Source organism: Pelodiscus sinensis, chromosome 1, assembly GCF_052426305.1.
Source record: "Pelodiscus sinensis isolate ZL-2025 chromosome 1, ASM5242630v1, whole genome shotgun sequence".
Lineage (NCBI taxonomy): Eukaryota > Metazoa > Chordata > Testudines > Trionychidae > Pelodiscus > Pelodiscus sinensis.
In genome coordinates, this window is record NC_143052.1 from 270772483 (window position 1) to 270796159 (window position 23677).

At 42.1% G+C, this 23677-nt stretch overlaps 1 protein-coding gene across 2 annotated transcripts in view; it reads right to left on the minus strand.

Annotated features, from left to right (window-relative positions):
• SLAIN1 (SLAIN family member 1) overlaps nt 1-23218 on the minus strand; it is a 65644-nt gene extending 42426 nt beyond the window's left edge. Inside the window, exons 1-2 of one of the 2 annotated variants that reach the window (XM_006116450.5) lie at nt 22244-23218; nt 18182-18321 (exon numbers count right to left, since the gene is read on the minus strand). In XM_006116450.5, coding sequence (XP_006116512.3) covers nt 18182-18321; nt 22244-22686 — 583 coding nt within the window. In that variant the 5' untranslated portion in view covers nt 22687-23218. The remainder of the gene's footprint in view (nt 1-18181; nt 18322-22243) is intronic. The other variant, XM_014570166.4, reaches the window with a different exon arrangement.
• Nucleotides 23219-23677: the final 459 nt, after the last annotated feature.

The following is a 23677-nucleotide window of genomic DNA, read 5'->3' on the forward strand; positions in this document are numbered from 1 at the left end:
GTCAACATACAGCAATGGTACTCTCAGTGCTCCTGGGCTAAATATAACCAGTGTCAGCATGAAGCACTTTAAAAAAATTATTGTATTCTCTCATAAGGTTCAAACTGGGCAATGTGCATAAAATGCAAATCCGCTCTAGAAATGTCAGAAAAGAAGAAGATTCTAAAATATGTGATTTTCATACTTCTAAACATCAAACAGTGAAAAATCATGAAAATCTAGGATAAAGAAAAAAAGGTTTGATGGCTACAATGACTACGAAATTTAGTGAGACTGTATTTGAAATGATGCAAGTACAATCTAGTTTCTCTCTCTGAGCACCATTTTCAAGTCATAAGTATTCATGGAAAGAAAGACAAGAGAAGATCAGAGGGATGAGAAATGGCATGATCATAATTTGTATTGTAGCAATGCCTAGATGTTCTCATCTCATTGTACAAGGCACAGCATAAAATATGTAACAAAGGAACAGTCAGTCCCCAAACCCAAAAAGCACACAGTCTAGTCACAGGACAAAAGAGAGGGGGACAGAATAGCTGGGGAGCCCAGTGTAACCACCAGACTGTCAAAATATCACAAAGTTCCAGCACACCAGCTGCAGAATATTGTCAACTCTTTTGCAAGCATCATACATTTGATAAAGTCCATGTTAATGTTTCTGCTGTCCAGCTCCTGACGTGTATCTATATAGCTAACCCTCTTGCTCTAGTGACAGTTCCTGAGAGGAAAGCCACTCTGCAGTTTGTTTCAAGGATGTTTTAAAATTATCACCACCAGAGTGTTTCTAGTCATTTCCAGTATGACTAGAGATGGGCCTGAGCTAAAAACTATAGATTCATAGATTTTAAGGCTAGAACATAAGAACGGCCATACTGGTCCATGTAGCCCAGTATCCTGTCTTCCAACAGTGGCCAATGCCAGATGCCCCAGAGCGAGCGAACAGAACAGGGAAGCTTCAAGCAATCCCTCCGCCACCACCCATTCCCAGCCTCTGACACGGGTTAGGGGCATCATTCCTACCCATCCTGGCTAATAACCATTGATGGACCTAACCTCCATGAATTTATCTAGTTCTTTCTTGAACCCTGTTGAAGTCCCGGTCTTCACAACCTCCTGTGGCAAGGGGTTCCACTGGCCGACTGTGCGCTGTGAGGAAAAAAACCTTCCTTTTTTTCTTGTTGAAGCTCTTCACAGTCTGCTTTGGTTTTAACTATCTTGAGCAGTTTAGTATCATCTGCAAATTTTGCCACCTCACTGTTTATCCTAAGGATGTTAAGTATTGACTAATCAAAAATTCAATGCATTTTGCATCGACTATTTGATTAGGTGAGAGGGTGCCTCGGCCTTTGAAGCATAGCACGGAACTCGAGATCAGTAGGGGGAGTCCCAAGCTGATCCCGGGCTCCACATGGCGCTGCCATTTAGAAACATCATACGCAGCCTGGGGACACCCCAGCTGGCTCTGGGCTGCACATGGTGTTTTAAAGCAACAGCACCACATGGAGCCCGGAGTCTGGCCCCAGGCTTCAAGTGATACTGCCACTTTGAAGTACCCTCTCTTCTTCCCCCCTTGCTGCCTCTATCTCATTTGCTTATTGGATAGTCGACTAGTCCATCACATCCCTAGTTTACCCTTTCCTCCAGATCATTTATAAACAGGTTGAATAGAATTGGTCTTAGTACAGACTCCTGAGGGACACCACTAGTTACCTCTGCTTTCTGAAAATTTACCATTTATTCCTACCCTTTGTTTCCTGACTTTTAACCAGTTATCAATCCATTGGGAAGATCTTTCCCTAATCCCATGACAACTTGCTTTACTTAAGAGCCTTTGGAGAGGGACCTTGTCAAAGGCTTTGTAGGAATCTAAGTATAGGCAGTCCCCGGGTTACGTACAAGATAGGGACTGTAGGTTTGTTCTTAAGTTGAATCTGTATGTAAGTCGGAACTGGCATCCAGATTCAGCCGCTGAATCTGGACACCAGTTCTGACTTACATACAGATTCAACTTAAGAACCCCAGGCGTACCCCAAGTCAGCTGCTGCTGAAACTGATCAGCAGCTGATTCCAGGAAGCCTGGGGCAGAGCAACTCTGCCTCGGGCTTCCTGTAGTCAGCCGCTGGTCAGTTTCAGCAGCGGCTAACTTGGGGACGCCTGGGGTAGAGCAGCTCAGGTGCTGCTGTGTTGGTCCAGTAGCGCGGCCGCTCCTCGGCGCTACTGGACCAACCCAGCAGCACCCCACCTGCTCTGCCCCAGGCGTCCTGATTCAGCCACTGCTGAAACTGATCAGCAGCGGCTGAATCAGGACTCCTGGGGCTGAGCAGCTGGGGTGCTGCCGGATTGGTCCAGCAGCGCCAAGGAGCAGTGCTGCGGGACCAACCGGCAGCGCCCCACCTGCTCTACCACAGGCCCCGGGCTTTGCTCCACATCTCCCTGGTCTGCTGGGGGGGGGCACTAGCTGCGTCCCCCCCCAGCAGACCAGGGAGACGGGGAGCAAAGCGGCGGAGGACCCGGGCCGGACCGCGGCGCTTCCAGATCAGCGCCGCGGTCCGGCCCGGGTCCTCCGCGGCTTTGCTCAGCGTCTCCCTGGTCTGCAGACCAGGGAGACGCTGAGCAAAGCCGCGGAGGACCCGGGGCCGGACCCGCGGCGCTTCCAGCTGATCTGGACCCGGGGCCGGACCCGCGGCCGCTTCCAGATCAGCTGGAAGCGCCGCGGGTCGGGCTGGGTCCTGCGCGGCTTTGCTCAGCGTCTCCCTGGTCTGCAGACCAGGGAGACGCTGAGCAAAGCCGCGCAGGACCCGGCCCAACCCGCGGCGCTTCCAGCTGATCTGGAAGCGGCCGCGGGTCCGGCCCCGGGTCCTCCGCCGCTTTGTTCCCCGTCTCCCTGGTCTGCTGGCTCCCGCAGCAGACCAGGGAGACGGGGAGCAGCTTTTCTCGCCCCGGAGGAGGCGGGCGGCGGGACCAGGTGTCCCGCCGCTCGAGTCCTTCGGGGCGAGAAAATTCCCGTTCGTAACTGCGGATCCGACATAAGTCGGATCCGCGTAACTCGGGGACTACCTGTACACTCTATCTACTGGATTCCTCTTGTCCACATGTTTGTTGACCCCGTCAAAGAACTCTAGTAAATTAGTAAGGCATGATTTTCCTTTACAGAAACCATGTTGACTTTTCCTCTACAATTTATGTTCATCTATATGTCTGACATTTTTGTTCTTTACTGTAGTTTCAACTAATTTGCCTGGTACTGAAGTTAGACTTATCAATCTGTAATTGCCACAATCACCTCTAGAGCCCTTTTTAAATATTTGTGTCACATTAGCTATTTTCCAGTCAGATACAGTAGCTGATTTAAAGGATAGGTTACAAACCACAGCTAATAGTGCTGCAATTTCACATCTGAGTTCTTTCAGAATTCTTGGGTGAATGCCATCCGGTCCTGGTGACTTGTTACTGTTAAGTTTATCAACTTGTTCCCAAACCTTCTCTAATGACACCTCAATCTGGCACAATTCCTCAGATTTGTCACCTAAAAAGAATGGCTCGGGTTTGGTAATCTCCCTAACATCCTCAGCCGAAGCAAGGATTTAATTTAGTTTCTCCGCAATGACCTTATCGTCTTTGAGTGCTCTTTTGGCATCTCGATCATCCAGGGGGCCCATTGATTGTTTAGCAGGCTTCCTGCTTCTGATATCCTTAAATATTTTGCCATTAATTCTTGATTTTTTTGGCTAGCTGTTCTTCAAACTCCTTTTTGGCTTTTCTTATTATATTTTTACACTTAATTTGACAGAGTTTATGTTCATTTCTATTTTCCTCACTAGGACTGAGCTTCCACTTTTTAAATGATGCCTTGTGTGATCATCTAGTCTGACATCCTGCATAACAACAGACACAGAAATTCCCCCAAATAATTCCTAGAGCATACCTTTTAGAAAAAAACGTTCAATTGTGATTTAAAAATTGCCAAAGACGGAGAATACCCTATAACTCTAGTAGTTCCACTAGTTTTCAACCTTTTTCATTTGCGGATCACTAAAAAATGGTGAATAGGAGGACAGATTCTTATAGAAAGCTAAAGCATAGACTTCAGATCCCTAAGGGCTGATGGATGACATGTTGAAAACCACTGAAATAGATCATTACTCTCACTGTTAAAAATGTACTCCTATTTCAAGCTTGAATTTACCTATCTTCAACTTCCACCAAGTAGACCTTAAAAAACAAGTAGTCCTGTGGCACCTTACACACTAGCCAAAATATATAAAATTATGAGTTTTTAATGGGTAAAACCCACTTCCTCACATGAAATTGGAGTGGAAATAACAGAAACTAAGGGACATATATAACAGCAGAATTAGCACCTGTCAATTGTAGGATCCAAGTTAATGAGGCTAATTAAGTGGGCTGGATGTGTCCCACACAAAGCTTTTGATGTGGAAATGCAGAAAGGCAGGAGAAATTGGCTTTGTTATGCGCCAACCAGTTCATGTCTTTGTTCAAGCCCAGGGTAAGGGTGTCAAATCTGGAGATGAACTCCTGTTCTGCAGACTCTCTGTAATTTGTTTGTGAAATTCCTTTGTAGAAGAATGGCTATATGTAAATCCATGACTGAGTGACCAGGCAGGTTAAAATGTTCCTCTACAGATTTGTGTGTTAGCATTTCTGATGTCTGATTTTTGTTACACCTTTTTCTGCAAGACTGACAAGCCCATTATCAATTATGTGTTCCCTACATAAGTATTTATAGAGTATAATCAAGTCACCCCATAACCTTCTCTTTGTTAATCTTTTCTAATTATTTATTTTTGTGGTTCTTTTCCAAACCCTACCCAATTTATCAACATCCTCTCTGAATTGTGTAGACTATAACTAGATTCAGTTTCCTGCAAGGGGTCACACCAGTGCCAAATACAGAGGGAAAATAACTTTTACTCCTATTTCAGATTCCCCTGTTTATGCATCCAAGGATTGCAAAAAGAGCCAATACCATAATGTCTCACTGGGAGCTCATATTCAGCTAATTATTCACCTCAACTCCAAAATCTTTTTCAGTCAATCTCTGTCATGCTGTGCATCACTCACTGCCAGGTTGGTGCATCTTGCTCAGGCTGCCTTGGGAATCAGCTCAAGGCTGACACTTCTAACCATGGTGTGCACACCATCACTCCATCCCCAGTGTCTTCCTGCAGCCCCACTTATACCATCAGGAATTATAGTGTCCTATTCATGACTTAGCCATCTGGCCATGTCACTATCTATCCCCCACCGCCACCTCCCGCCCCTCACACACACACTTCTGAGTTCAGCTTCTAGTCCAGCCCAGTGGCAATTAGGAGGGACCCCAGCCTGCCCATTACTCCAGGTTGTAGCCCAGAGACCCTGTGCACTGCAGCCTTCTGCTGCTCTCCCTGCCTCTGCTATCACTGCATTTTCTTGAGCCACTTCCCCACAACCAAAGCACCCTCCTTAGTCTTAGCATCTGGAGTGTGTTCTCTTCTCTCCAGGTTTCCACCTGCACTGCTCTGTCCAAAGTGCTACAGGGCTGCAGCTTACCCCAGACAGTTCTTTCTCCTCAAGTTCCAGGCAGTTACTGACTTTGCTCTGCCCTACTGTTCTTCTTATATGACCCAACTGGGCCCTGATGGACTGTTCCTCTCAGTCCATCCCCTAATAGCTTCTTTATACACAGCCCCCTTAGAGCTCTTGCTAATATTGGGCAGACACTCCACTGAAGTCCCCCATCCTAAACTAACTAGGGAAATACAACCTAGATGGAGTGCGTGCATAACTGGCTGGAAACCACTCCTAAACAGTAGTTATCATAGTTTCACAGTCATGGGGGAAAGGCATAACAAGTGGGACCCCAAAAGGATCAGTTTTGGGTGCGGTTCTGTTCAATATCTTCATCAATTATTTAGATCGGGGTGTCAGGAAGACAGATTTAATGCTGAATGTACTAAACTGTAGAATAGCCTTGGGCTGAAGTGACAAATGCGAAAATACAAGTCATCCAGGAACAGGTCAAAGCAGACTCTGAAAAAGATTCTCTTTCTTACTCCTTTGATCATATGTGCTTAATTATAATTAAATACTTATATTTCCCCCCTGGAATTTAGCAGCAGGCTCTAACTTTACCTCCTTTATGACACCCAAAGCTAACATACCTAAACCGTCATTCTTGGACACTCAATACAGAGCTAGGAATAGGTGACAGGGGATGGATCATTTGATGATTCCCTTTTCTATTCATTCCCTCTGGGGCACCTGACATTGATCCCTATCAGAAGACAGGGCACTGGGCTAGATTAGTCCCCTGAGAAAATGAGGAACAGCAGCTCTTGCGCAAAAGGGTTTTTTTGCGCAAAAAGGAATTGCCAACATATCTCTTTTTTGCGCAAAAACCTCTCACACCAAAGGGTTCCGAAGAGGAAATGCAAATCCAAGTGTGACATGCAAATGAGCGCTCCATTTGCATTTCCTCTTGCGGAAAAGCCTTGCAGTATAGATGTAGCCTAAGGGGGGGGCGGCATATGATAGAGGTCTATAAAATTATATGACTGGTATGGAAAAAGTGAATAAGGAAAAGTTATTTACTTATTCCCACAATATAAGAACTAGGGGTCACCAAATGAAATGAATAGGTAGCAGGTTTAAAACAAACAAAAAGAAGGCTTTTTTTTCCCCACTTAGCACATGGTCAACCTTTGGAACTCGTTGCCAGAGGATGTAGCGAAGCCTAAGACTTTAACAGTGTTCAAAAAAGAGCTAAATAGATTCATGAAGGTTAGGTCCATCAGTGGCTATTATCCAGGATGGGTAGGAATGGTGTCCATAGTCTCTGTTTGTCTGGAAATGGATGACAGGTGAGGGATCACATGATGATTACCTGTTGCGTTCCCTCCCTCTGGGGCATCTGGTGTTGGCCACTGTCAGCAGACAGGATACTGGGCTAGATGGACCTTTGGTCTGACAGTATGTCCGTTCTTATGTTCTTATGTAAAAAAACCTTGAGATCCTTGGGTAATCACCTATATGCAAGACACTTTAGGATAAACACAAAATAGCACAAGACTCATAATAAAAATCATGACGTTTTGCAACACCACATAAAAAAAAGTTTCAAGCATTTTGAAATTAAAGACAAAAAATGGTTGTACTTCGCTTATTTTATTTTGTTTTGCCTTGTCTTGGGAACTGGCATCTTAGTACCTTTTGGGAGGAATCAGGATCTGACCCTTAGTGCTTACAGGAAGAGATTTTTATTGCACAGGCAATAGCGGAAAATTAAAAGCACATATGATAAAAAAGTGCAAGCCACCCATTTTCAACTAGGGAAAATGTTACCATTTTGCTGGTAAGTGGATGAGAGGGGTTGAAGAATAGGTGTGTGCATGGAAGATTTATTATTATTTCCACAAAAGCCTGAGTTGACAGATGGAAATAGTAGGATTTTATCTTAGGTCAAATTCACAAATATGAACATACATATACAAACTACAAATATGTCTAAAAGTTAAATAGCACATGTTGCAATCATGCACCAAATATTTAAGTTATTTCAAGCATATTTAACATATAATGTGGTAGCACCTAAAGGACAACAAAAACTGAGGTCATACTATGAGAGCTACTCTTGAAACATATAATAAATCTCTGTCCCCAAGCACTTTTATGATCTAACTGTAAATTATAGTGAAGATCTTTGCCATAAATAAACTACACTAAACCTTTTTCATGACTGATTTTAAAAAGTAACAAGCTACCATTACTCTTCAAAATGTATTAGCATACTAAAATAAATAAGATCTTTTGTTTTATTTTTTTCCATAATGTTAAATTTCAACCACCTGATATGGCCACGGTATATTATTTAAGTTTTTAGTAAGCAACCCAGATGTTCCCTTTGTGTAGGCAGAAAAAAAAAATCAAAAAAACCTTAGTGTATCAGCATTTGGCATTACCTTATATCAAATGCTGGTACACAAAATCTTGACAACCGTATGTCAATGCATTCAAGAGCTTTCTATTAAATCCAGGACTGAAAAATTAGCACAAATTACAACTTCCCCTTCAAAAACTCTGATTCACTCAAACATAAAAGGCATTATACAGCTACATGCAGTATGTGTGCAGTTAAATTAGAGAGACATATTAATTCAACATCTGATTGTAAATTGAAATACTTATTAAAAATTAAACACGATATACACCTATGCATTTCATAGGGACAAGAAAATTATTTTCCAGTCAGAGAAATCACAGGTTTCTCCAGCTATATTTTAACTTCCTCAAGGTAAAGCATCTTATCGTGTGCAATAGAAGAAAGACATAATGACACCTGTGAACTAGCAAAACATGCATGACCTCCAAAGATAATGAGCTTCCAGCCTGGCATGGAGTAAATTGTTCAACTGCAGTATTTGGTTTTGATAAATGGGCATTAGACATAAATGGATATAGTTTGCCATCCAAACACCAAAGGTGCCACAGGTCACTATTTTTATTGCCAACAGCCATAAAATATATTGATCAATAGAGGTTATGGCACAGAACCAAAAACAATTCCCTAAATCTTCTTTTCACCTAACTTAACGAACCCATTTTTTTCAAATTTTCCCCATGCAGGACATGTTTTTTAGAACTTTAATTATGTTTTTTGCTCTCCTCTGGACTTTCTCAATTTGTCCACATCTTTCCTGAAATGTGACACCTAGAACTGGACACAGTACTCCAGCTGAGGCCTAATGAGAATGGGATAGAGCAGAAGAATGATTTCTCATGTCTTATTTACAATGTTCATGCTAATACATCCTAGAATGATATTGGCTTTTTTTTTTCTTCAAGCATCACACTGTTGACTTATTTGGCTTGTAGTCCATTATGACCGCAGATCCTTTTCTGCAGCACTCCTTCCTAGATAGTCATTTTCCATGTTGTATGTGCACAACTGTCTGTTCCTTCCTAAGTGGAGTACTCTGCATTTGTCCTTATTAAATCTCATTTTATTTACCCCAGGCCATTTCTCCAATTTGTCAAGATCATTTTCAATTTTAATTCTACCCTCCAAAGCACTTGCAAACCCCTCCCAGCTTGGTATCATCAACAAACTTTATGGCTGTGTCTACACTGGGCCACTTATTCCGGAAAAGCAGCCGCTTTTCCGGAATAACCTGCCAGCTGTCTACACTGGCCGCTTGCTTTTCCGGAAAAGCAATGACGATCTACTGTAAAATTGTCAGTGTTTTTCCGGAAAAACTATGCTGCTCCTGTTCGGGCAAAAGTCCTTTTCCGGAAAAACTGTTCCGGAAAAGGGCCAGTGTAGACAGCACAGTAGTCTTTTCCGCAAAAAAGCCCCGATCGCGAAAATGACGATCAGGGCTTTTTTCTGGAAAAGCGCGTCTACATTGGCCACGGACGCTTTTCCGCAAAAAGTGCTTTTCCAGAAAAGCAATCTTCCAATCTAGACGCGCTTTTTCCGGAAATACTTATAACGGAAAACTGTTCCGTTTTAAGCATTTCCGGAAAAGGGTGCCAGTGTAGACGTAGCCAAAAAGTGTACTCTTTATACCATTATCCAAATCACTGATGAAGATATTAAACATAACTGGACTCAGAAACTATTCCTGTGGGATCTCGCTTGATATGTTGTTACAGGACTATGAACCACATTCCTTACTCTCAAGGAATGGTTTTCCAACCAGTTCTGCACCCACTTTATAGTAGATGCACTGAGGTTATATGTCCATAGTGTATATATGAGTAAGTCATACAAGACCGTAAAATCAAGATACACTATATATACTCCCCACTACCCCGCAACCAAGAAGGCTTATTATCCTGTCATAAAAAGCTATTAGATCGGTTTAACATTATTTTTTCTTCACAATTCCATACTGTGTGTTATTTATCACCTTATCTGCTATATGTTTGCAAATTGATCTCTTAATTATTTGCTGCATTATCTTTTTGGGTATTGAAGTTAAACTGACTTGTCTGCAATTCCCCAAGTTACACTTATTTCCCTTTTTATAAACGTACATTATATTTGTTCTTTTTCAGTCCTCTGGAATCTCCTCCCTCCCCCCCACCCTCGCCCTGCATCTACCATGACTTTTCAAAAGATAATTGCCAATAGCTCAACTCTCCTCAGTAAGCTCTCTGAGTATTCTAGGATGTATTTCATCATCAAGCCCTGTTGACTTCAAGATGTCTAAGTACATTTTAACTTGTTCTTTCCTTATTTTAGCTTCTGATCTTACCTTATTTTCACTGATATTCACTGCATTCGACACTTAGTCACTACTACTACTAAACTTTTTGGTGAAAATTGAAACAAAAAAGTAATTTTGCATCATTTAGATCATCCATATTAACAGGGATACCTTGTGTCACTTTGACAGTTCAAAAATCTTGTCAGAATTTTCTAATTTTCAAGCACAAAATGATGACATTTAAAGTGCTTAGTGTTGTGGGGCATTCTGCCCCTTGGCACTCTCTCTGCTGACCTAGTGTGATGCTGCAGACACTCCCAGCCTTGGCTTCTCGTCTCTTGGGGCTCCTTAAGAAATCAACACAGTCCATAAGGATGCAACACAAAATTGCCTTGCGTGGGGGTTCTATTTTTTATCAAAATTGAAGTAGACTTAAAATAAATTCTCTCCCCTTCTGTTTCGAGATTGCACAGTCTGTCATAAGAATAATGGATTCTGATTTTTTAAAATTTGATCACCTTATATTTTGGAATTTTTTCACATAACTGGGCAGATGATCACTGTCAAAACAATGTCACATCAGAGCTTCAAGTCCTGACAAGTTAATTCCTAGTCTGCATGCAAGACTAATAGAAGCAAGAAATCAACATTGCCACCACACAGGACAGATCAAGTGAACCCTTTGAAAACGTAATTTCCTCTAGTGATGGTAAAATCTCTCATTTATCCCAAGTTCAACTGCATTTACAAAAAACAACTGCAGTATGGAAACTACTATGTTCAAATGTCTTCAATTATCACAGTACGTTCCTTTTGCCAGCTATATGACCGTGACACATTTTTAAGAAAGAGATGGGTAAATGGCCCTTAATCAACCTCTAAATCTGTGTACAAATATCTTTGTGTTTTTACAGAAGAGCCTTTAAACAGATTTTATTTCTCTCAAGTTATTTAAATAACTATTTCCAAACTGCAATAGCATCTCTGTTCTGCACAGAGTTATGCTATACTGCTATAATATATTTCTAGCAATTTATAGTCCCAGGGTAGCACTATTTAGCATACCACTACCAAATATTAAGGCTCTATCAAGGGTTGGAGTAACATGTGGAGTATAATGAGTAGTCCAAGACTACCATGAAGGCCTAGCAGAAAGTCAGAGAGAAATGGATTAGAAAGAACTCAGCAGCAGAGAAAGATAGCAAGAAAAAGACAAAAAAAATCATCAACCCAACACCCTACTTCCCTGGCTGTAATTTCAGGCAAAAGCAGAGCTAGTTATGCAAAGTAAAGGGGAGTAAGGAAATCTTCTGCAGCTACACATGGTGATTATAACCCCTTCTGCCACAAGAACAAGAATTAAAGGATCAGATTCACCAGTGTACTCTGCCTGCTTTGAACTACACCAGTGCTGCAAGGGAGATATAACTCATGTTATCTAGCCAGGTAAACTAAATTTCTAGATGCTTCACTTTCCTGGAGCGGCCCAGGTAGTCAGAAGATACCAGTGAATCTAGCCCACTGCCTTTTTAAATTTGGCTTTGCACAAGCTTTCATCATGGAAGCACAATATAAAATAATATCCAACCCATCAGCTTTGTACCATTTCTTCAACTTTCCACAGCAAAATGCCCAGATAGAGATTCCAAGAAAGTTTTTTTGAATTTCAACATTTGATTTATTATTAGGGTTGCCAGGCATCTGGTTTCCAACCAGAATGCCCAATCGAAAAGGAACCCTGGCGGATCCAGTCAGTATTGATGACTAAGTCATTAAAAGTCAGCTGGCCACCCACAGCAGAACAGACACCCAGCCACAAAGCAACCAGAAGCTTCCAGCATCTCCCTGTGTCTCCTGGGGGAGGAGTGCCAACAGTGGCCCTGCATGCCTGCCCAAGACCACTAATAGGGTTGGGTCCACCTTCGAATTTACCAGTGGCAGCAATGGGAAGCAGAGTGACCAAGCCATAGTCCACTTTGCTTCTCTGGCTCCCGGGTGCGCTGCTCCACTTCCTGCTGGCAGTGAGTATGGGGAACACTTCCACCCCTTCCCCAAAAGCCCCTCCACCAAGCAACATGGCTGGGAGAGCAGAGCAGGTTGGGTCTGTGTTACTCCGCTTCCTGCCACTACTGCCGGTGAGTGCAGGGCCATATCCAATAGGGCCCTGCTATTTCCATGCCCTGCTGCTCACAGCTCCTGTGCTGTGCCCACATCCACGATCAAAGCCCCTTCCAGTGTCCCCTGTAAGCGAAGAGCCTGGGTGCCCACCCAGGAAAGATTCAAATGCTACTCAGCTAATTAGCTGAGCACCCGCAGCCAGCAGTCTGTGTTTCTACTGGTGGTGCACATCCACCTATGCCTCGGCACACACAAAATTTATTCTGCACATGGATGGAAAAAAATATAGAGAAAACAACATCCTCCTCCCCCACAGAGACTTGCGTAGGGCACCAAAACTTCTACGGAGAGTCCTGTTGACTGGAAATGCTGGCTTGGCCACAATGTACTATGTCTTACCCTTTATATCTCTATGTTAACTTAAAGATTTCCCAATGCTGTGTTCCACTTCACTAATGAAACCTTCAGTTTTGAAAGGCCTTCCTGGTGTCACTACAAGTAACTGCAGAAGTGCATTGGTCCTTGAAGTGTATACGACTCCCAGTCAGAGATCTGAACTCAGCTGGAGTCACTGGGCAGAGTGCCCAATGTACTGTCTTTTATGGGGGAGCATCTCTAAATTATAAACTTTCACAAGCATATGCCCAAGAACTACTAGAAAGTGAGGCATGAGACAGAACCAGTGAGATCTGCTGTCTGAAAGACTGAGTTTAAAGCCCTGTAGAAAAAACAACAGAATTCCCGTAGAACTGTGGTTCTCAACTGGTGGTCCATGACGACTTTTTCAGCAGTCCACAGGAACATTGTCCGAAGTCACATGGCGTGAGTAGGCGCTGCCGTTAGGCTGTTTTATGTCGTGTTCACAAGCACACGGCGCGTCATCCATTGCGTCACCTATGATGCAACCACGTTGTGTTGCCAGTAACTTCTGTCTGAGGCTCTGAGCATCAGTGTAGCTGCCACCATTGTGCTGAGCGATTGCTGTGTTGTTCATCCTGTGCTACATGTGCTGGAGGTGGTCCATGAAAATTTTTTGATTGGCCTGGTGGTCCGTGGACTGAAATGAGTTGAGAACCACTGCTGTAGAATGTCCTTGCTATGCCTCTCAGTTCTTCAATGTATCCACTTGGCTCTTTGATGGCATGCTACTATAGTACAACAATATGCCAAATCCTCACCTGTTGTAAATCAGCATAGGCAATGGGAAACTTGCCGGTCACATCTCTCTCCTCAGAATTCAATAATAAATAGTAGCTTCCCAAACCTCTCATCATTTCTAACAAAACGTAAAAGATTCTTCCACACTATTAAAGCTAAAATTTTGCCCTGATGACGTGACAGAATCAAAAGGATGGAGAGCCGTGTTAAAAATGAGAGTACCAATTTAAAAATAGATTGCTGCAGACCAGACAAAAAGGAAATCAGGAAACCACCAAACAACCAAAGGATCAAAGAAGAATATTTTCTTGTGAAAATATGACACTAACTCTGCTTTTTCCTGGTTTCTCAGAATGCCTCTTCCTTGCCCATCTATCCTTTCAACCCACTGCATCAAAAAGAGAATCATACAGAGCTTTGCCAGTACCATGCAATTCACTGGAATTGTTCAATCCTATTTTTTTTCACATTGTTGCCCTTTCTGCACATTCCACTTTATGTGTTGTGGGCCACTGTCTAGGTTAGAAAAGATTCTGCAGGATTCTCCCAAATGAGAAACAAACACACACAAAAAAGAAAAAAGTAAGGCAAATGAGACACTAAAAGGAATCTTATAATTCAGCCCCACATGAAAACTTCTACTAGAAATCTGGCCCCAAACTCAAACAAACAGTCTTGAGTTGGAAGTCTTCCACTGCTAAGCATCTTAGAAAAATAGAGCATAAATGTTTGATGACGTGAGTGAGGTTCAGCAGTTTCATGTGCACAGCTTGAAAATGCTCTTTGAGCTACTGCCAGTTCTTAGGTTTGGGCTCCTAAAGATTGATTTATTTAGCCATCAAATTATACAATCAAGGAAGATATAAAATTGCAGCAAATACTCCAGAATGTGTGCTTTGCCATGACTGCACTACTGGCATTTGTGTCTTGAGAACCATACATCTCCCTCAGCCTTACACCCTGTAGAACTGGAGCATTTGTTTTGTAATTATATTTTGGCCAAATGGCAAATCTCAGCTGGAAGGGTACTGTTCGATCCACTCCACCCATCTGGTACAGTTTTCTGACTGACAAATCAGCACGTGTAACAATTTAACTTGAAATATGGAGAAATTTATGAAGCACAAAAAGGTAGCAAGGCCTGAAAGCACAAAAGGAATTAGGTGTCTAAGCCCCTGTTTTTGGCACCTAAGTCTCAGTTTAGGGACCACTGTGATGCACAAAATCCCACTGACCCCTGGAGATGACTAAACTCACTCAGGGCTCGTCCAGATTACATCCCTCTTTCGAAAGAGGGATGTAAATGAAGCACTTCAAAAGTGCAAATGAAGCGGGGATTTTAATATCCCACGCTTCATTTGCATAATCCCGTCCCAGTGGTCTTTCGAAAAAGGGTATTTCGAAAGTGAAACCACAGTCCAGACGTGGTTCTTTCCAGGAAAAAAAAACCCTTTTTCAAAAGATCCTGCATGCCTGAAAAAGTGAGGAGTACGGGATCTTTCGAAAAAGGGGTTTTTTTTGTTGTTGGTTGTTTTTTTTTGTTTGTTTTTTTTCAAAAGAACCGCGTCTAGACTGTGGTTTCATTTTCGAAATATCCTTTTTCAAAAGACCACTGGGACGGGATTATGCAAATGAAGCACAGGATATTTAAATCCCCGCTTCATTTGCATTTTCCAAGTGCTTCATTTACATCCCTCTTTCGAAAGACGGATGTAGTCTAGACATAGTGTACGAGCCTAAGTCTTAGCAGTAAAAGTTCCCTAGATGCCTAACTTTCTTACTCTAGGCATGCAAACTGATGTTTTACTGTAGGTATCCAATCACCTACCTCCTGCTAAAGCCCCAGAGTGATTCACAAGCCAGGGAAATACAGATTTTCTTCCACCTAATCAAGTTTAAAACCCAATCCAGTAGGCTTGCCTAGAGGGCACCAACTAAGACAGTGATTTAATTTTTGCCACCCAGTTTTGCCTTGTTTCTCCTTTATCCCTGTTATTACAGCCCATGCTTCTAGAGAGTCTAAAATTTAACAATCAGAAAACAGTTATGTAAAAAGTTCACAGATCTTCTCCCCATGAGCATCCAGTCATACCTGCTGATTTTACTGACAAAAATAAAAGTTTGCTGCCTTTCATTCTGTTATCACTATAGTGCTAACATAGCTATGGTTGGCTACATGGATTCCTTTCTGACTCATGGTAAGTAAACTCCAATAGCAAACTATTTCAGAGTACAGATTTGCACATTGTCACTGCACATTAAGTACACACTAATACTCCTCAGTTAAATCAGGTTTACTGGCAATGAAGCACAAACTAGAAAGGGCACAACTACATTTTCTGATACCATGGTGAGTTTGAAGGGCTGGTAGCTGAGGGGAAAAGTTGTTACTTTTAAACTGAACGAACTGTATTATGTTATCATTTAGAACAACTATTATGGAAATCCATAATGCCATTTTACAGTACTAAAATTTGATTCTTCCTTAAACATTATAGAAATAAAAGAGACCATCAGCAGACAGGGATACAAAATATAATGAGACAGACAGCTGACAGTATGCTAGTTTTACTTTATAAAACAGATTTACTAAATTGTTTCAATTGTTGCCTCCTGCTCCAAAACAGTGGGGAAAGATTTCCATAAAACCTAATCCTACCTTGTAACAATTTTTAATATTTAATACCTGGCATTTGTTGATTAACTAGTAATTATAGGAGAATGGCCCAATTAAAAAAATTCATATCCGAGCAAAGGCAGTTAATTAGTAACAACTAAACAATTCTATTATAAAACTGTTGCAATAAAAACATTTGAGACAATTTTCTCCATGAACACATAGCTCCCAAGTTGAGATTTACACAAGGCCTTTGAAGAGAACATGAATCCTCACACTTAAAAAAATAAAATAATAAAAAAGGAACTTCATGGAGCAATAACCATAATTAGAATATGAAGTAATTTTTACCCTGTCATAGCTTTGAATAAAATATTACAATATACATTAAAACTTGCTATGATGTCTTAGATACTGAAAAAATGTTCAAACTGAAACAAGACAGACAGCAGTTCACTTAAGTTTTAAATATAAAGGAAAAGTATGAAAGCAAATTGCTGTTCTAGTAAATGTAAATAATGCCTTAGGAAAAAAAATAGATCACCCATCTGACAGGTTTTAACACTAAATTAGTGAATGACATTTTATGAGTCTGTAGTCTTACCTTTGAGAGCCTTTATTGCACATTATTATTTAAAATTAAGAATGGCAGCAGAAGACTGTTTGCATTGCATCTGTATTTTTAATTTTTTAAGTAAAACTAGTAACTAAAATGTGCTCTATTATGCTTTCTTCCAAAACCAAAATCTAAATTGGATTCCTTTCCAGCTCATCATCAACAGAACTGTTAAGTAAACTGTTATACAGGGTACAAACAGCCTGAACTGATCCATTAGAACACTACCTTGTCCTATTTCCAGTATTTCCCCAACATTTAGTTAATGATTTAGCGTGCATGCACACACACATTCAATCAGCAACTAAGTATAGATAGGCTGAAGGATAGTCAGGAATGGCTAATATTTTATTTTAAATGCATATATATTCAAACAATTGGAAAACACCAAATTTAAATATGGGTCCCCATCCTGTTCCCAACGAAGTGACCAGTAAAACTCCCATGGACATCAGTGGTACAGGATCAGATCCAGAGGCTCCAGTTCATCAAAGCACATAAGTACATGCTTAATCTTAAGCATGTATGTAAGTGCTTTATGATGCACTGCCATAGCTGGTTTATAACACTATATGGTTATATTTACATTAACTATGTCTGCCTTCCTTCTCTCCCCCTCTCCCCCATTGTCCCCCAATTGTTTGCTGCATTCCAGTGTCAAGTCTTGCTTGAAATTGGATTATCAACTCTTTGGGGCAGGAACCACACTGTAATCCTAACTAGGGTCTGGGGCGGATACAAAAATGAATAAAATAATTAATAATAATGTAGATGATTTCTATTTAGAATTGCAATATATATCCAGGGAACCAGATTCACCACTGGTAGACATGACTCCATTCAAAGGCAATTGGCACTGAGCACCCTTATGCCCACCATGAACTTGGCCCCCCAATATCTGAGCAATAGAAAGTCCTCCACAGTATTATCCATCAAGTTAGATTTTTTGTTGTATTTCCTATAGATAATGAAGTCCTGATTCTACAGTGTGTTCAGTTAGACCCTATACCCTGTGTACAGTCCCACTGCAACATATAAGGCTCTGTACAGTCACAGCAGTGCATTCGTGCACGTCTCTTTGCAGGTCTGATATTCTAAATTGGGGCCCAAGACTTCTCCAATTCAAATCTATGGGTCCTTGCTTAGAGGAAATGGGGGCATCTGAAAAGTAATAAAATAGTTAAAAACTAGGGTTTGGAGAGTGGAGGAAAGAGGGGAAAAGGCAAAGAAGATTGCTTTAAAATGCACACTAAGCAAAAACTAAAAATATAGCTTCCCCTCATGTAAGAGAGAGAGTTATGTATACTTATATTACAAAACTATGCATCTAAACCATTTCCTAAACATGGAAAACTGCAGAAAACAACCAGCATACAGAACTTTAATCAGTTAGCATCTTTGCTTAGCAGTTTGGTTATGAAATTCAGAGAAATATAACAAATGTAAAGATCAGAGGATTACCTTGTTCCAGTCTAAAGCATAGGGAACGTTTGGCAGCTTCTATCTCTGGAGTTGGATGATCCAGAATATGTCTACACCACTGCAGAGGACTCAGTAATTTCTCTTGGGGTGTGAGGGTCTTAGTAGGCGAGACATACAACCTCAATTAAAATATGCAGAAATATTAGCATGTACTCAGTACATAAATTTTAAATGTTTGTATACTTGATTGAAAGGGTATTAAGAATTCCTGTTTTAACATGAACATTACTATAATACTTTATTTTTAAGAGCAAATAAGTCCCCAAGACCATATTAGAAAAAATTACCCCAAATTTAGGCAAATTGTGTCAATAGTAATATAATATTACAGTTTTCATAGACAGTACATATACCCCAAAGAGACAGATTTTATATTTTCTGTGGATATTTAATACTTATTGTAGATTTAAAATTTGCAGTGCTTAACTTTGTATTTAAGAACTTCACAGTAACATCTTTTACATTCTTAACTTCAGTGATTTCCCCAACCATGTCAGAATTGACAGGGTATTACAGTTTTCATGAGTAGTATCTCTCCCACAAGATACAAAAGATTTTGTATAGCATACTGTACATTACATACAGATCTTAGAAATTTAAAGTTTGCCAGATGATTATGATGATTTTTACGTTTCTGGATCCATCCAGATGAATCAACTTGCAGAAATAGAGGTGTAGGAGAAGCTGTTCTATTTTTGTCTAAGCTTGGAATATAATAGGAAGCTAACCAGAGACAAGTGTATTTGAATATCTAGTAATCTCCTGTGCCCCTAAGACAAAGTTTACATTTCTACTGGTGCTTAAACCACCACATGGTAAGAGGCTTGATGGCTTTGACAGCTAAATTCTCAAAGCCAGTGCCCAGACTGTTGGAGTCCTCCCAGATTTTGACAAGCATGCAGACATGGGTTCACCTGGGAAGTACACAACTTTCCGGATGAACTATCATTAGCTGCTTAAGACAACTCTCAGCTTCCTCACTGGACATCATAGCCTGCTTGTATAACACCACTGTGCATTAGAAACAAACTCTTAAGTAGGATATCAAAAGTAGGACAAAAAGGCACACTGGCCATGAAACAGAATGTGAATAGCAGCCATAAAAAGGCTAAAGTCAACACAAAAGGACAAGTCTCAGATGATTACCAATTAGAGACAAGAGTCCTTTACAGTTCAGTTATTGGCGCAAAAACCTGCTCAGCTCAGTAGTGAGCTATTATTATGTAATGCCTGCCAAGTAGCTTACTGTTGGGGAAAGAAATTGGTACTTGCAATTCAACTCCTAATGGACCAGTGTCATCATCATAACTGGTACCCTTGTTTGCAATCCAAGCAGAGTTCCAGGACTAAACATTTCTGACAATAGGGCTAAATTCCCCTCGCTTAATATAGTGGTTGGATACACAATTAATACTCATAATTAAAAACTATGGTGAACCACATATGGACATCACAAAATAACATCTTAAATTCACTGTTAACTTTCAGCAATATTTTGAAATTAAAACAAGTGACTGATGAGTTCTTAAATAATTTGATGTTTACACAGAAAGATGACAACCAAGGAAAGTTTTGACTTGTTTGTAACAAAGGGTTTTTTTTTCTTTTTGAACTGCAATTTTTAGAATATTACAAAAGCAGTTCGGATCCAATATTTAAAAAAAAAAATCAATAGTGAGGATTTTATTGGCCTTTGGCTTTCTAGATTTGACACATTATTTTAAAAAGGGGATGTTTTTGATGATCTCTTAAAAGATTAACAATAACCACACAACAGCTAACTGACAAACTACCGCTGACCTGCAATGAAAATAACCAGAGATTTATCCCTGAAGGAAATATGTAATGCACCCTTAGTTTTATTAATTTTAAACAAGTAATTGTTTTTTTGTTTTGTTTTTGTTTTTTTTGTTTTTTCAGAAGTACACCCAGGGTTAAATTCCACATCTCAATACAGTACATACATTCAGTTCCAACTGATACCATATGTAGGCAGAATTTGCCCCCAAAATAGCAAAATTCTTTCCAAAGAGCAAACCAAAGCTGACATTTGCACTACAATATCTGAAATAATATTGATCCAATACAGTCCTAAAATGTAAGCATATACAAAACAATTTTAAATGTGACTGGCCGAGGAAAATGGATACCCCAAATCAACTAAATAAAACCAGAAAAATAACATCCCCACTACATTATCTGGCATGAACAATAAAGGAAGTGTGAAATTATAAAACTGATTCATCCCAGTCATATTCCCAAAACAGTCCATTACAATACAATGTTCTGCAGAATCAATTGGTACTTATAAGTCAAACATGACAATCACTTATATCCTATTTATCCATAATTGTTGGTGATTCCCACGAGAAGAACTTCAAAAGAGCTTCTGTTATCTAAAAATCTTTATAGAGATAGTTACATTTTGGTGTGTCTTAAGACCCTACCTACTTTACCAAAATAACCATGTTTAAGCAAGGTTCTGGCTCAACTGAATTGTATCAGGATATGCTCTTAGCTGCATGGACTTTAAAACTATTTTAGAACATGTTAAGGAAACATTATCACCTGGATAGATACCCAAGCTAAAATATGGCTCTTAGACATAATTATAACATGTTTTCCCCAACTAACGTTTTCATACAGTTGAACTATAACCATGTTTAAATATGGTTAATTTTATAGTGCTGGCCATTCCAGGTCATTTTCTGTAGTATTTATTAGCATTCCCGAGGATTACTGCACAAGCTAGTGAGATATCCAAGTTACAAGACACTAAACAATTCTGAGTATCTTTGGTCTGACAGAGTGGGTGGTAATATATTTTATTGGGCCAACTTACATTGATGAGGGTTCTTCTTCGGCTGTTACTTCACTCACCCTGGCTCTTTAATACACTGGGACCAACACACAGCTACAACAACACTGAGTCTCTTTTGTCCTTTCACGAGCATAAAGAAACAGCCATAAATATTCCCCTATTTCAATTTTATTTTTTGCTTCTTCCAGTTTAACAACACATATTCATGCAGAAACCATGCACATAAACAAACAACAACTGCATGACAAGAATGCCCAAAACTCTAAAGCTCTCCTATATCTCTGAAAATTGAAATTCAACTTGAGAGAGGGTAGTGTTCTGAGAAAGAGCATGGCCAGTATAAGGAGACTTGAAAGCATTCCTTATTTTTAAAAGAAGGCTGTTAATTTACTACATTGTAGGAAGTGCTAACTGAAAAGAAACAATAAAAGGCTTAATATGAAAATTAAAAGATGATATATTTACCAGTCATGTTTCTCTTCAGTAATAGCTTGTCACTACACATTAACCAGCTAAGTTTTAACCTAAACCAGATTTGTCCCTTTAAATCTTCCTTCCTGACATCTACCACTTCATAATTGCACATTTGTGACAGTGTTAATTTAATGTCTTGAATGAATGGCTAGTGAGGTCACCAAATCTTAAAGCTCACTCAAGTGTGAGAGCAAGGAAGACAAATGTGTTTAGTAGGAACAATAAAATTCAACGCAAAAGACTACACCCTGATTTTTTTTTAATCATTACTGAGTAGGTTTCAGTTGCAAAGACCGCCTGCTCTACCCAAGGGATAGATTCGAAATCAGCCGTGCAAAGGTGATGGAGCGGGGCGATTAGGAGATGAACTCTAGCCTTGAGAAGCAGTCGACAACGGAGGTCTCAAAACAGCTCCTTTCCATTGAGAGAGTTAATCAGACAAGCCCAGATGACACATTTAAAAAAAAACAGATTTAAGATGCAACAAAACCAGATCAAATGGATTTTAGGGTTAATGCTAATCAGGGAGTTGCAAGCACCAGCTGTATAAGAATTAGGGAAGACGGCGGTGGGACTTAGCCAGGCTGCACGGTGAGAGCCGGGCTCTCCATGCTCAGTAAGGTTCCCGCTATTCCCCCCCACCTCCTCCTCTGATAAAGCCCCTGGCGCTCTCGGTGAGGGGACACTGCCCTGGGGCGGCCGGGCCCGGGCTGAGACAATAACAGGGAGAGAGGAGCCGCATGTACCATGTGTCCTCGTCCTGGCTGCAGTCCCCGTCCTCCAGGTCCAACACCTCCACCTCGTCCAGCACCGTGGCTGCCCCCGCAGCGGGGATGCTCCCGGCCTCCTGCCCGCCTCCTGCCACCGCGGCCAGGCCAAGGGCAGGCTTGAAGTAGACGAAGGGCTCCGGCGGGCCCAGGCTAGCGGTGCACAGGAGGGTGGGCGGCGGGCTGGGCATGCAGAGGGCCCCGGCGGTCGGCGCGGGGGTGGGCGGCAGCAGCAGGCGGTGCGGGCTGGCCGGGCCCGGGGGGGCGGCGGCCGCGGCGCGGCTCCGCAGCTGCTCGTTCTGCTTCTCCAGCTTGCGCACCAGCTCCTGCAGCTTCTTCACCTCCAGCTCGGCGCTCACCACCGAGCCCGCCCCGGGCCCCTCCGCCGCCATGGCCGGCGGCTGCAGCCAGGCAGCCTCCATCCGCCCCGCCCCGCCCCGCCCCGCGGGCACCTGCTCCCGCACGGCTGCCGGGCTCCCGCTGGCGCGTCTCCGCGTCGCTCGCTGGCGCGCAGTCTGCTCGGCGGCAGCCGCCTCCCGTCAGCAGCGCCAGCCCAGCGCGGGGGCTCCCCTCCCACCGGCGCGGGAGCGGCCCCCGCACAATGGGAACAAAGAGCGGCCCGGCTCCAGCGCCCTGCGCCGCGGGGGGAGAAGGCGCGGGCGCCCGAGGAGGAGCGGGGCTGAGGAGAGGCTGCTGTCGTCCCCCTCGCCGCGCAGCGTAGCTGGAGCCACGCCCGACAGCGGCAGCATCCTCGCCCACCTAGGCTGTGTCAGCAGCCCGTGCTGGCGTGGAGGGGCACTAGGGGGCTCCTCTCCTACTCCCCTCCCCCGTCTCACCCAGCGGGGAAAGTGACATTTCTCTGGGGTGCTGCCCTATTGCAGCCTGTGTCCCTGCCAGCTTTTACATAAGCTCCCTGCTGGCTTTTGCCGCAGTTCAGCCAGCTCTTGCCGGAGCGGTGCACCCCCCCCCCCTTACTTTCACCTCTGGGCTCACCCCGAACACTGACAACAGCAGCTCTATCATAGGCACAGGACCGTTTTGGGAAAGACAGAGCTGCCTCTGATCCAGCTTCTGCCCCATTTACACTCTGTGCCCCTTGCGGTTGTATGTAGCACGTGAAACTTCCACACACACAGCCCCTGCTAAGCAATCCACCGCTTTTTTTATTTTTTATTTTTTAAACACTCTGAGCCCTCACTCGGCCAAACTATGTGGTAGTTTAAACTAGAATGAAATGGGTCCCACGGATGTGGGAATGCATTCACTAAAACCCAAGTCTTTCAACAATAGGTGGTGTGGATCCAGCTGTGATAGCTACTGCCTGAGTCTAATTCTGAATGGGGTGGCTTCTGTATTGGCATTTCTTTTTTTATAAAGCCATGTAATTAAAGTCTGGGGGTGTTGGGATAATAA